The sequence below is a fragment of the Rhinatrema bivittatum genome, chromosome 4 (assembly GCF_901001135.1).
Source record: "Rhinatrema bivittatum chromosome 4, aRhiBiv1.1, whole genome shotgun sequence".
In the NCBI taxonomy this organism is placed as follows: Eukaryota; Metazoa; Chordata; class Amphibia; order Gymnophiona; family Rhinatrematidae; genus Rhinatrema; species Rhinatrema bivittatum.
Genome location: NC_042618.1, coordinates 356,956,648 through 356,971,729, shown reverse-complemented (window position 1 = coordinate 356,971,729; position 15,082 = coordinate 356,956,648). Strand labels below are relative to the sequence as shown.

The 15,082-nt window shown below is 43.1% G+C and overlaps 1 protein-coding gene across 3 annotated transcripts in view; it reads left to right on the top strand.

Annotated features, from left to right (window-relative positions):
• TEX2 (testis expressed 2) overlaps positions 1–15,082 on the top strand; it is a 158,062-nt gene that overhangs the window by 64,395 nt on the left and 78,585 nt on the right. For all 3 annotated transcript variants that reach the window (XM_029600741.1, XM_029600740.1, XM_029600739.1), the window contains 2 exons: positions 3,414–3,759; positions 12,818–13,065. In XM_029600741.1, coding sequence (XP_029456601.1) covers positions 3,414–3,759; positions 12,818–13,065 — 594 coding nt within the window. The remainder of the gene's footprint in view (positions 1–3,413; positions 3,760–12,817; positions 13,066–15,082) is intronic.

The following is a 15,082-nucleotide window of genomic DNA, read 5'->3' as shown; positions in this document are numbered from 1 at the left end:
TTGAATCCCAGCTGCCAAATCTTGAACCACTCTTCAAGCTTCCTTAAATCACTTCTCATTTTTTCCACTCCTTCTGGCATGTCCGCTCAGTTGCAGGTCTTAGTATCATCTGCTTAAAGACAAACTTTACCTTCTATCCCTTCTGCAATGTCGCTCACAAAGATATTGAACAAAACCGGTCCCAACACCAATCTTTGCAGCACTCCGCTTAACACTGTTCTGTCTTCAGAGTAGGTTCCATTTACCATCACATGCTGCCCTCTATCCGTCAACCAGTTTGTAATCCACCCCACTTCCTTGGCACTCACTCCCAAGCCTCTCATTTTATTCACAAGATTCCTATGTGGGACTGTATCAAAAGCTTTGCTGAAATCCAAGTAGATGACATAACATGGATCACCTCTTTAAATCTGCTGTTAGAAATTTTTGCTATTACAAAACAACTTTTATCTTCAAACGTTGATCAAGTAACTGACAATTGTATTCATGGTAATGCTGTTGTCAACTATTTTGCTGAAAGTTATTACTCTTAGGTCAGGTGTTAAAGAATGTTAGTGGAAGACAGGATAAATTAGAAATTTCAGATTTCTTGCCTGAAAATGTTTTTGATACAAGGTGGATCTTTTTTCATCCTGTAACTGAAGATGATGTAATTTCCATCCTTTCTGTAAAAAAAAAAAAAAATGGGGGGGTTGTTCCCTCACCCATGTTCATTTTGGCTGGTTGATTTGTTGAAAAATACATTTGCAGAATTAGTTGCAAGCATTGTTAATGCCTCATTTCAGGAGGACCATCTGTCCATCTCCTTAAAGGTGCGAGAGTATTGCCAATTTTAAAGAGAATGGCAGCTGTCACATGGGATTTGGTAAATTAAGACCCATATTTACTTTTGTCTATCTAAATTTGTAGAAAAATGTGCCTTGTGTCAATTGAATAATGTCCAATGCCATATTGAACCCAAACCAGTGTACTTTATGGTCAAACCATAGCACAGAAACCTTATTGGGGTCTCTAGTCAACACACTCTGAAGGGAAATGGATAAAAGAAAATCTGCTGCTGTAATGCTGTTAGATATTTCTTCTGCATTCAGTATGTTAAGAACATAAGGACGTGCCATACTGGGTCAGACCAAGGGTCCATCAAGCCCAGCATCCTGTTTCCAACAGTGGCCAATCCAGGCCATAAGAACCTGGCAAGTTTCACAAGATCTTATTGTCCAGATTGTCTGCAATTGTAATTGGAAAAACTGTGTTGAAATAGTTTGCCCATTACCTATCTGCAAAATCAATAGAACTGCAAAATTAGCAGCAGTATGTCTCATGAAATTCCCCAGTATCAATTTGATGGGAAATTTTACTCATTTTTGTCAGGAACTTGAGAACTTATTTTATTCCACTTTTTTTTTTTTTTTTTTTTGTCACTTCAAATCAGGTTATAATCAGGTACTGAAGGTATTTCTCTATCCACAGAGGGCTTACAATCTAATTTTGTCCTTGAGTCAATGGAGGGTAAAGTGACTTGCCTAAGGTCACAAAGAGTGACCATGGGATTTGAACCCTGGATTTGGTTCATAGCCCACTGCTCTAACCACTAGACTATTCCTCCGCTCCAACTTGTTTTAGGTTCTAGAATATCATTCAAATTTCAGATTAGAACTGTATTAAAAACAGTCTTTTTCAAGTTAAGAGTGTTCAGGTGTCCTAGATACTTATGCAAAAATGACGTGTACAGTGGGACAAGGGTTAATTTTGTCTACTCTGGACTATTGTAATGCTATTTATGTGGGTCTTCCAAAAAAAAAAAAAATGAAGATAACTTCAGAACGGTGTAGAAAAGATTTTAAATAAATAAAATAAATATCCCAGAATAGCACTGAAAGAACGATAGTGGGAATTGGCTGAAGGAAGCATATTACCGTAACATTGAGGGAACTCCATTGGCTTCCTGTAGCATTCCGGGCACAATTTAAATTTATCAAGATAATCTTTAAAGCATTACAGAAAGATGGCTCAGAATATTTAAAACTGTTGGTCGCTTATATTCTTGGGTGGCCCTTATGATCCAAGTATGGGCAATTGGGTGTTCTTCCTGTGAAGGAGTACCACTTGCAGATGGTGCAATCTAGGGCATTCTCAGTTGCTGCACCTGTTCTGTGGAACAGTCTTCCACTGACTCTTAAATTAGAGCCAGATATGAAAAAATTTCAAAAAGAACTGATAATGTATTTGTTCAATCAGGCTTATACAGAGATCATAAATTGACAGCCATGATTAGAAAGGCCAGTGTTGTGAAACAGAATAATTTGGGTGCTTTTATTATTGCTGATGCTATGATAGGATTTTATACAGTGGTAATTTATATAGTTTGCTGACTTTAATGAATGTTTATGGACTTTTCCTCCAGGAACTTGTCCAAACCTTTTTTAAATGCAGCTACTCTAATAGCTTTCACCACATCCTCTGGCAATGAATTCCAGAGCTTAATTATGCGTGGAGTAAAAAAATATTTTCTCTTATTAGTTTTAAATGTACAACTTAATAACTTCATTTTGTGTCCTCTAGTCTTTGTATTTTTTGAAAGAGTAACCAATTCATGTTTACTCTTCCCACTCCACTCATCATTTTATAGACCTCTATCAGCCCACTCCTATCCAAGCCATAGAGTCCTAAACTCATTAGCCTTTCCTCTTAGGGGAATCATTCCATCCCTGTTGTCCTTTTGGCCACCCTTCTCTATACTTTCCTATTTCTGCAACATCCTTTTTGAGATATGGTGACCAGAACTGCACACAATACTCAAGATGAGGGTGCATCTCTTAGTATTTTTAGCGGTTATCTTTTTACGAATTTGTTGTATTTCTTATCTTAAATATAATTGTACACCATTGTGAAGGCTACAGCTGATGGACGGTTTAGAAAAACAATAAACTATAAACCATTTGCTTATTTTCTGCCTTTATGAACAGAATTGTACAAAACAGATTACAAGAAACAAAAAACATTATTAAGACAGAGTTGCAGAAATCAACTGCTTATCTGTGGGGTAAGCCGCATGGAATGTATCTACTCTTTAGGATCCTGCCAAGTACTTGTGTCCTGGATTTGCCACTGTTGGAAACAGGATACTGGGCTTGATGGATCTTTGGTCTGACTCGGTATGGCAAATCTTATGTTCTAAATAATTGACCATTGTTTCTTTCCCCAAATGTTGAAGAACCAAGCAGCTCCTTGTTGGCAGTTCAGAAATAGTTTTGTTACACAAGTATTTTTCTCCTAATTCATAAAATGCAAGAAAATGATCATGTTATGGATAGTGTACTATATCTTTTCTACACTTTAAAAGCTTGTAAAATAAAAAAAAAAGCTTCCTATAATTCTTTTCTTTGTTTAAGTATTACATTTGTATTCTACAGATCTATCTTGTTCCCAGGAGCTTGGCTCGAAAGCGGATATGGAATAAAAAGTATCCTATTTGCATTGAACTTGCTAGACAAGAAGATTTTATGTCAAAGACCCAGACAGATAAAGAGAACCTAGAAGAGAGGCCACCTTCAGAAAAAGGAGATGTAGCATTTGAAGAATACAAGAAATCAAATTCTCTTCAAGAAGGAGGAAAAACTGTTGGCCAAAAGGATCAAATTCTGTATCTCTTTGGAAGGACAGGCAGGGAAAAGGAGGAATGGTTCCGAAGATTCCTTCTGGCTTCCAAGCTCAAATCTGAGTTGAAGAAATCAGTGAGTCTGACTGGAAGCAAACCTGGTAATGATAAAATTCTCTATATGATAGAAGTTATAAAGACAGAGGGTGTTTGATGGTGAAAAAGGGGGAATGTGTTGGTGGCCCCTTTACAATATTTCCTGTTCTTTCAAGTAATAACATACAAATCAGTGTCTGCCTACTTCTCCCAAATGCTTTCTGTTGTATATGGGTGCACAGAAGGAGGTTTGGTGTATTTCATTATTTATTCCTAGTTTAAGGTTTTTTGATAAGTTTTTCTCTTGAGTTATTACATCTTTATAATATAAACAGACAAGCATCTAAAATATGAAGCAGAATCTGAAGCAGAATTGAAATTGTTTCTAGCATTCATTTTACACTTAAGAATTAATTGATCAAAAATGAAGGAGATTTCAGTAAAGAAGCTGATAGAAATCACTTGTATTCACCTTGAGCTTCATTAGTAGCTGCTGGTAAATCAGAGAGGAGCTGGCAGACTTGTTTACTAATTGGCTCATTAACAAAGATTTTGTTTCCATATTCCACCTTTCATGACTGGTCCATTACTTCACAGTGGATTGCATTCAGGTACATTAGGAATTTCACTGTCTCCAGAGGGCTTTACAGTCTTTGTACCTGCGGCAATGGAGGGTGAAGTGACATGCCCCAGGTCTCAAGGGGCATCAGGGGATTTGAATTCCGACTTCCCCTGGTTTGATGCCTGCTTTTCTAACTACCAGGCAGCTACTCCTTGTCATGTTTCTCTGAGGACAAGCAGGGGGCAGTCCTCATGGGTACAGGGCCAGCACTACAGGGGGGGCGGCGAGGGGGCAGCTGCTCCGGGTGTCAAGCCTAAGGGAGTACCATCAGCAGAGCTACTTCTGCCTATGGGCATAATTACACAAGGCTCTGCCCTGATGAATCTATTGGCCACTGACCAGAATCTCAGGCAGCAGAGAACAGCTCTGTTTCCTATTCCAACCTCTCCCCTCCTACGCAGCATGCAAGGAAAAGTATGTGGGAAGTGGGGTGAGCCTGGCACAGACAAAGCATAATGCAAAGCCAAAAAAAAAAAAGCTTCCCCCCCCCCCCCCCCTCCCTAATCCAGTCCCTTCTCATCTCTTGCTCTGCCCCAGCCCTTCTGTCTGCAGAGAACAGAAAGTGTTTGTGTATGGTTGGGAGCAACTGGAGTGGATAGTAGAACAAAGAAGAATTCAGTTTTTGTCTGCATGTTTCTATTTACAAAACTTGTGCTCCCTCGTTCTGTATTTGGTGAGGGTCTGTGTTCTGTATGTGAGAGAAAGTTGAAACATTCTGCTAGCAAGTAGGTTATGTGTAGGATTTGTTGCAGTCCCAACGTTTTCTGCTTACCCATTAGAAGGTGCATTGGTATTTAAGGGCCAGGTAGAATATTTTCAGTGTTGCCTTTTCATACAGGGTTGTTGCTGTTTGAGTTCTGGGAATTAATGCTGTTTTGGTATAGCAAACTTGCTATATACTGTAGGTTCTGAGTGACGTTCTGCAGGGTTTTGTATTACTTCACAAAGTGCCTGGTAACGGAGGGACTTTGTATCACTGTTACTGTAGTGACAATAGAATTTGAATGTTTTTCCCTGTTGAGCAGTGAGGAGAAAATATTCCAGTTCAGCCCAACCAGCCATTTCAGAGATTACCTTCACCTAGTGTAGTATGAATCTTTTAATTGATGATTTTAGGTATTTTTTGGGGATTTTTGTTGTTTTTTGCAATTTGTCTCCAAAAATCACATACATACACACAATTTTTAATATTTAAAAAAAAATGATTTCCAGTTATATCATTTTGCAGGATTGTTCTGGGAAGGGTTGTGGTGGGGTCGTAATGATTACTGAGTTTGATTTTCAAAATCCAGGGGGTGGCTATAGGCCTGAAAATTCATTAGAGAAGGGGCACAAGGACCCAAGGAAATGTTTCCCAAACCCATCCTGGGGGACCTCCAATCAGTACAATAAATAAGCTTGAATGGGAGAAGGATCAGGAATGCCTCAGGGCCTGTGGGTGCATGATGGCTCACAACCCCTGTGCAGATTTTATTGCTGCAGACATTTCTATAGCATTGCAGCACCATTGGCATAGGAGAGAATAGAGGGAATAAAAGGGTGATATTGGGGGGAGGATGTTGCCACTGGGCAGTGTGTGAAAGGGGAAACCAAAGAAGGGACAGTTATTGGGTGGGGGGTTTGCAGCTTGTGGGCAGAGGGGGTTGCTTCTGCTGGGCAGAGGGGTGGTGAGGGGGCTGCTGCTACTGCTGGGCAGAGGAATGAAGGATAGGGAGCTGTAGCTGCTGGGAAAGGAGGTTTTTGAGGAGAGGGTAATGCTGCTGGGAAGAGGGATGAAGGAGAAGTGACTCAGATCACTGGGCAGCAGGCTGTAAGAGAGAAGAGAATGCTGCTGGGCAGGGTGTTGGGGAGAGGGGGCTTCTGTTGCTGAAGAGTTGGTTGGCAGAGAGGGGGATGCTGGGCAAGGGGGAGGGGGCTGCTGCTGTGCAGGTGATGAGGTGTGGAGGGAAGATTTTAAGCAAGGGATGAGTGGGAGGGATGAGGGATGCCGCTGGACAAGGAGTGGCTGGAGGAGAAAAAGGGGAATGCTGGGCAAGTAGTGACAGGGACAAGTGGCTGGACAAGTAGTGGCAGGGGCATGGCAAGTGGAGGGAGAGAAAAAGAGGGGGGTTGCAGGGCATGGAGTGAGAGAAAGCTTGGGATGCGGGGAAAGAGTTGGGGGCAAGAAATTGGGGGATTCAGGCCAGAGAATGGATTGTGTGGGATTCAGAGGAAGGAGGGGAAGAGAAAAAGAAGCATGCTGAATAAGAGAGGAGAGAGAAGGGGTGCTTTGCTGGAGCCGACACCACCAGAGGGACAGTTGTGCCTTTGCCACCAAAGAAGAAAGCACTGTGCTGGAGCAGCCACTTGTAGGTTAAGGGAGGGGAGATGAATAATTCTGAATATTTGCACAAAGTGCAGAAAAAGTTGGTCCCACCACTGTTTGGGTGACATCGTCTGATGTAAGTTTTTGTGCCAAATTCAGTCAAAGTTTCTAGAACTTTAATTTTGCCTTAATGAGTATGCCCGCACATGCCATTATGTCACATGTCCACATGGGATCCCTTCAGTCTTTCTTTTTCCGTGGAGCCCTTTAGTCATGGTTTTGTGCCTCATGCTCCTGTTTTCTGGGCCTTTTGGGTTTTTTCCAGATTCCCTGTATCATTTGTCATGGGTCCCACTATTTGCTTGCTTGTTTGTTTTTTTGTCATTTTCTCTTAAGTTTCTGTTCAACTTCGTACTCTGTTCCATGGTGGTGCGCCATCAGTACCTGCTGGATTTCGAGTCACTGCCACCATTTAGTTTGATTTTTCTTCCCTCATCTTTTGGCCAGTCATGTCTAATGGGTTCCAGCGATGCCCTCAATGCATGATAGATGTATCTTCTGCCTGGTGTCTAAGGATGTTTAAAATATGTGACCATGACCCAAAAAAAGGTGCCAGTCCTTCATGAAACTAGTGGAAAAACCTTTCGGGCATCAACATCCAAACCTCAGAGCTGCATCAGTGGAGAGACCACCACTGGCATTGAGTGGACCATCTGTTCCCTGGATGCCACCGGCCAATAGGGAACCTTTGTCTGACTCTTCCTGATTGAAGAAAAGGTTCTGCTTCTTCGATACCTCCTTTGAGGAGATACCTATCCGAGCATTGAAGGAAGAAGCATTGGCATTGGTCTCCATCAGTGCTCGATTCTGGGAGTGGGAACAGTTTGGCACATGCTGAGTAATCCCTTGCCCCATTCCAAGCGATCCCGTGGTAAGGAGAGCTGTACCTCTAAGCAGGCCAGAGACTCAGGATGCGGGACAGCTTCCATTGATCCAGGTGTCTACCACCGATCCACCTTTTGGTTCCAAGGAGGATGTGGTCACCCCTCTGGCCTCTCAGTCTGTGTTGGTATAGGCAGTCTTCAAAGAGGAGTTGTATAGAAGGAGCCAGCAAACCTTGGAGAAGGTGCTGCAGGGCATCAAGGGCACCTAGGCAAGTGCTGTGGACCCTTGAGCCTCTGCTCAATTCCTTGCAGGTATTCATTGGCGAGGCACTGATGCCGGATTTGATGCTGATGCCCAAAGGGGAGTCATGGTCGATGACTACCACCCTGCTGTTGATCTCTGGCTCCTCAGGGGAGGGAGCTTTCCCAGGTTGTCAGAGCTCCTCTGGATCCAGCCAAATGCACCCATCCTTGAGATTTTGGCTGGAGGAAGAGTACCGAGGAGGAAATCGCCACCAGCAGACTAAAGCCAGTGCAAGAATATTTAGCACCCTTGGCGAACCTATGGTCTTGCCCCCCCTACCCCAACTTACCTGTCATAGTGTTCCCTCCTACTGGAAGCAGTGGTTCCAATACAGCACTCTCTTCTTTGATGGTATTGGCTCGGGCAGAGCACCTTTCGGGCCTCGTGATGGTGGGATTTTAATCCCCCCCCCCCCTTTTTAGAAAAAAAGGGGAGCGAGCATTGCATAATTTGGACTGCAAAATAGTCTTGGCCTTCTATGGGGAGAGGACTGAAGCATATTAAAAGTCCACCCAACTTTTTGTTTGTTTTGATACAGACTAGGGCAGGGGTCAGGAACCTTTTTGGCTGAGAGAGCCATAAACGCCACATATTTTAAAATGTAATTCCATGAGAGCCATACAATATGTTTAAAACTAAATACAAGTAAATGTGTGCATTTTATGTAAGATCACACTTTTAAAGTACAATAAGTCTCTGAAAATATTACACCAGGCCTTAAGACACCAATACATCTCCTATTAGGAAAACGGACCAAGTCAGGCTGCTATAGAGTCCTACACAGAAACTACACGCCAGCAGAAAACCTCACCTGAATCACGTGCTGTCCCTCACCTAACATAGAATAAAGAGACCAAAACGCATAACAAGAAGCATGCAGACAAAAACTGAATTGGAAACTGCAACAAGCCAGAGTCTCTGTATGCAGTGTAACAAAGGAAAAAAGAAACATCACACATCCTTATAAAACAAATCAAGAAATATAAAATCATCAGCAGTAAAACTGTACTAACAAAAAGAACATATTTCGAAACAGCTGATGAGTGGAATATCCAATAATTAAAAACTCATATAAAACATTTCCAGATACCAACAAAATATTTCAAAATAGCAGACACAAAGATCCAGTAATGAAAAATAATAAGGATACAAAAATTTTTTTGCTCTGCATACCTGGGAACGTTTGATATCCACCCCAGGAGGTGGGGTGGTTTGCTTGGAACTTTCTCCTCTCTCAGTCACATACCAGCGCTCTCTCTCTCACACTGGCTCTCAATGACACACCTATACACACATGCTCTCAGTCACTCACAAATGTTTTTTCTCTCTCACTTATATAGGCTCTTAATTACACATTTACACACATGCTGTCTATCTTTTCACGCTTACACACACACAGGCTTTCAATCACATAAATACATGCTGTCTTTTTCTCTCACACACAGACTCTCATTCACATGCTTACAAACATGTCCTCTCTTTCTCTCATTTACACACAGGCTCTCAATCACATACTCACATGCTCCCTCACCTAAATCAGCTCTCAATCACACAGACACACATGGTCTCTCTCTCTCATTTAAACACAGGCTCTCAATCACATACTCACATGCTCCCTCACCTAAATCAGCTCTCAATCACACAGACACACATGGTCTCTCTCTCTCATTTAAACACAGGCTCTCAATCACATACTCACATGCTCCATCACCTAAACCAGCTGTCAATCAGACACAGACACACATGATCTCTCTCTTACTTATACACACAGGCTCTTTAATCATACATACACATGATCTCTCTCACACACAAAGGATCTCAATCATACACACATACTCTTTCAAACAAACAGGTTTTCAATTACAAACTTACACATACAGGTTCCCAATGGTAAACTTACATTCATGCTCTCTCTCTCACAGGCAGGATCTCAATCACAGACATACTCTCTTTCACATATACAGGCTCTCAATCATTCACATACATGCAATCTCTCACTCACACACACAGGATCTCAAACACACATGCTTGCTCGCTCATTCACTCTCTCTCTCCCCCCCCCCCCCCCGGGAACTCGCGGCAGCAGCAGCCACCTCCCAACGCTAACCTCCTTCATTTTCAGCCCTCGCGGAGGCGAAGGCGGAGTCCCCATCGGCCGCGGTTGAAGATTTTCATTTTCCTCCGAGCCGCGCTGCAGTCTTCTTCCCATCGGACACTAGCGTGCCTGCGCGGGTCTTCCCGCGCAGGCACCCGATGCTCTCCACTTCCTCTTCCGGGCCGCGGGAAGAAGAGAGCACCGGCGTGCTCTCTTCTTCCCGCGGCCCGGAAGAGGAAGTGGAGAGCATCGGGTGCCTGCGCGGGAAGACCCGCGCAGGCACCCGATGACTCCAGCGCTGGCACCCGGCTGACACACGATGACTCCCGCGCAGGCACCCGGATGACTCCAGTCGGCGTGCTCTCTTCTCCTCCCCCCGGCGGCCCGGAAGAGGAAGTGGTGAGCATCGGGTGCCTGCGCGGAAGAAGAGACCACGCTAGTGTGGTCTCTTCTTCCCGCGCAGGCACCCGATGCTCTCCACTTCCTCTTCCGGGCCGGGGGGGGGAGGAGAAGAGAGCACGCCGGTGCCGCTGACTCCAGCTGTCCTGCCGCGTTCCGCCCGGGCTGACAGCATTTTAAGCCCGGGCGGCGGAGGACCGGGGAGCAGCTGGGTCAGCGGGGAACCGCGAAGTATGGCGACACTTGTCTGCGAGCCAGATGCAGCCCTCAAAAGAGCCATATCTGGCTCGCGAGCCATGGGTTCCCGACCCCTGGACTAGGGATTGCCGTCAGGGAAGTGCATTCATTGCTCCATTCATTTCATTTTTTCGGCAGTATGTGCATAACTCACGAATAGATACTAGGTGTGCAAAACAGATGATGTATGTGTATGTAATGATGAGATATGTGCGTATTACTGCAATGAATGCACATCCCTAATTGCTATTGCCAGCCTATATCTAATTGGCTAGCAGATTGCCTCTCCTTCTGTTGCATTCAGGCAGGGATGAATCTGGTAAGCCATGTCAAGGCTCACTCTGTCCAAGCCATGACAGGGTGTGTGGCTCATCTGCAAGGTTATGACTTGGAGTTCTCGTCATTGATTCACATCTCACTATTGTTTGAACAGGGATGGCCGACACAACAATAAGTTTGGCCAATCTGTCCACCAGAATTTGTTTAAGATGTAGATCCCAACTATTTTCCCTCCTAAGGCCCACTTGTTGCTGACAAAAAATATTGTTGCACCTGTTGGCTTTTGTTGTTCCCCCCCCCTTTTTTCATTGGGTGCAGCCTGTAGTTAGGGATTTCCCATGTGTGAGGTCTGCCATCCTGCATGTCATTGGAGAAAGCAGAGTTGTTAACTTGTAATAGGTGCTCTCCGAGAATAGCAGGACATTGTTCCCCGTGAAACCCACCCATCTCCCCTTGTAGTTGGTTTCTCTGTTTTTTTAATTCCTAAGTTACAAGACTTGAAGGGAACCTGCATTGATGTGGCATAATGGCATGTGTGGGTATGCTCAGTAAGGCACAATTAAAGTTTCAGAAGCTTTGACATAAGTTTTCTGTACTGGGCTCCCTTGGATGATGTCACCCATGTGTGAGGACCAGCATTCTGTTGTCCTCGGAGAACACCTATTACACGTAAGAAACTCTGCAGTTCAATTGGCTTTCTTTGCTGCTTGGGCCTCCACCATGAATATGACTCTTGAATAATTTTTCACAAATGGTCATTTTAGTGAAGAATTTTTTTTTTTTTACAGATCTATTGTTTTAAAGATGCAGTACTAGCTCAATAGTTGAAAATATTACTCTGCTTGTTTCTTGTCTCTCCTTCCTTTTGGTCTTATTTATAGGTCTCCTTTCCCCTCATATTATTGATTACTATGATTATTTTTATAACTTTTTAGAATAAGATTTGTGCACAATTTATTATGTCCATGGCTATCTGTTTTTAAAACTCTTCCCGCTGTATTCATACTTGACATCTGAGCGATGTCTACATAGAAGGATCAGATTTTATTGTATTTTTCTTCTAGCACCTCATTGAAAAGATATTTTTTCCATTTTTTGTTACTTTTTGAAACATCCATACATGAAAACCCCTCCCTGGCCCTCAGCTGCCACTGCAGTTGCTGTCTTTTCTCTAGGGTTGCCACCTGGCTCCATTTCATAAGGAACAGAATAATCCAGTTCTGGTTTTGCCCTATTGCACATAGTGACTTGTAGTTCTAATTGTCCCGTTGATTTACCTGGGACAATCAGAACTACAAATCCCTGCATGCAATAGGGTAAAACCAGAATTTGATTAGCCTGTTCCTTATGAAATGGAGCCGTGTGGCAACCCCTACCTACTTTTCTCCTGGGTTATAATCTACCGCTGCTGTCTCCACCTCCCTCCTGGGTCCCAATCTGCCACTACAGTCCCCTGCTACATTCTCCTGCCATTGCAATCGCTCTTGCCCTCTCTGGCTGCAGTCTGCCAATATTACACCGTCCTTTGTGTCCAGCCCTAAACTGCAATGGTAGTCAATTTCACATTGTTAGATGCTGGTAATTTTATATTTTTTCTACTTGCTATAAAATTGAGTCCCTACCTATATGGGATTTGAATATGGGTAAGCACTGCAATACTTCGAATTAATTAGATTGTAGGACTGGGAATGGCTAAGTAGGAGAACCTTTCAAAATTGTAACTCTGCATCACAGGAATAAAAATCAGACGAAAAAAGGCAGTTAAATAAATTTTTTGACTATCAGCTGACTTGTCTAAATCTTTCTTTTACTACTAATGTACTGGTGTTTGAAAAGTACCGAAATTGTACATGATGATCTCTTTGAGCATAGTAAAGAGCTGTAAAAGGAGAGAGACTACACTTTTGTATGTGTTTATAGGTGCCTCATGCTCTTTATATTTTTTTATTGTTTTGTTTTGTTTTTTTCTTTAATCTTATCTGTGTTCCTTCCATCTAGGGTTCTTGTCAACACACAGTAGGCAAAATAGCCAGTCTGGAATCTTCAGTCACAGTCGGAGCAGTAGTAAAGGAAGCCTGGAAGAAATCCTGCCACAGTCCAAACAAAAGGATCTGGCAGGAACCATCCGACAGAAGATGTTTTTGGATTACAGTGTATACATGGCAAATTTTGTTCCACTAGAAGAGAGAAGCCCTACAGTTAGCCCAATTCACAGTACAGACAGCAGCCCAACGGCTACAAAAAAAGTAAGGCATTGTGTTTAACTTTCCACATAAATGGTTTTATGTATAACTTTTTACAGCAATTTTTGGTCCTGCAGTAGAGTGGTGACTCACATTTAAGCCAAGAATAAATGAATGAAGAGGGAATATCCACAGCCCCCAGAAGGGAATTCTGGAGGCTGTGTACGCATAACAGCAGTATCTGCCTCCAGGGCTGGCTGAAGGGTAAGGTGAGCTGGGCAGTAAACTAGGACTCCTTGAGACAAGGGGCACCTTCATGCCACCAGAATCGCCCATTGGGCTGGGCTGGATCTGCCTTCAGCCCACCACACTGGGCTGGAAGAACGAGTGGTACTTAATGGCTGTGCTGTGCTTGTCTTGTCTTGTGGCATGAGCTGTGAGATCACATGGGGAGGGGTCATTAGAGAGAGAGCTATATAGAGGTGGGGATGGGGTGACAAGAAGAAGGAGACCTACATGGAGGAGACTGTACATGAGGTGGGGGTAGTATGGAGTTGGGGTTAAGGAGAGGGGAAATGGAGACACAAAGTGAGAGAGAGGAAGATCCAGGATAGGAGGGGGGAGAGAATGGATGGAAGAGAGGGAGAAGGGGGAGAATGCCTGGAGGGAGAGAAGGAATAGGGGGAGAGAATGACTGGAGGAGGGAGTTGCCATTTAACTTAGAGCCGGCCATGCCTGCTACTTGGCTCATGGTAATATCTCTGTAGGGTTACAAAGGGAGCTCAGGCCATGTCCTGGGATTAGAAATTTGTTGCTGTGACATGCAACTGACTGAAGAAATTTAAGGGGAAAAATATTGACTAACATGCGAATAGTGTCTCATTTCAGGCCACCTTGCCATAGGTTTCAGAGAGTAGCGTTGAAGCAAGTGCTAATTGGACTGGAAGCCTAGAAGTCAAAGATGGCTGGTCCTACCTCTTCCCCCACCCCAGAAAAAACTATACAAATTGTTTTTATTTTTGCTTTGCTTATAGATATGTGGGTATCCCTGAGGTTCTCTTTTCTTTCTTCTCTCTTCCTCTTTTATAGATCTGGTAGGTGATCACTGATCCCAAAAAGCTGATTTTCTTGGCTTTACATTTTTACAAGAAGTGGTAATGTCTGCATTTTGAAAAGTTAAACCTACAGGATGACTATTTGTTTCATTACCCAAGTTGTAATATTTAATTTCAGGTTATTTCAAATGGTTTACATATATTAGTTTAGTTGGTAGCTATTGAATCCTTTCAGAAGCTTTAAGGAATTGTATGGCTTTCATATTGCCCTCATGTCCAAGCTTGAAAAATACAAGCCCAGGGTTTTGTTGCCCAAAAGATATTTTTATAAATTTTTAGTAAAATTCTAGTGTCAGCAGTTTGGGAGTTACATATATAACTTCCATTATTAAGGGGAAACAGTATTTTATTCTGATATACAATTAAAAAAAACAAAACACTTTTACTGAGCTGTTCTGATGGCACAGTGAGCAGTGTTGTGTGAACCTGGCCTCTGCCTTTTTGGCTGGCTAGGGAGTGGCTGAGGCAGTGCTTACGTAGCTACAAGGTTAAGGAAATAGAAGGGATTCCCTGCTATCACACAATGGTGACACCTAGTGGCGAGACAAAGGGATGTATTTACCTGCCTCCTGAGTGACTCGTGGTTTGTAGCTTCTTGCTAAAGGCTACTGCAGTAACAGCTGGGCTAAATGGAGCAGGAAAAGGTGTTTTTTTTAAATATGGGAAAATGTGAGCACAGAAATGCAGTCATAAGAACATAAGAAAATGCCATACTGGGTCAGACCAAGCATCCTGTTTCCAACAGTGCCATACTGGGTCAGACCAAGCATCCTGTTTCCAACAGTGGCCAATCCAGGCCATAAGAACCTGGCAAGTACCCAAAAACTAAGTCTATTCCATGTAACCATTGCTAATGGCAGTGGCTATTCTCTAAGTGAACTTAATAGCAGGTAATGGACTTCTCCTCCAAGAACTTATCCAATCCTTTTATAAACACAGCTATATTAAGTGCACTAACCACATCC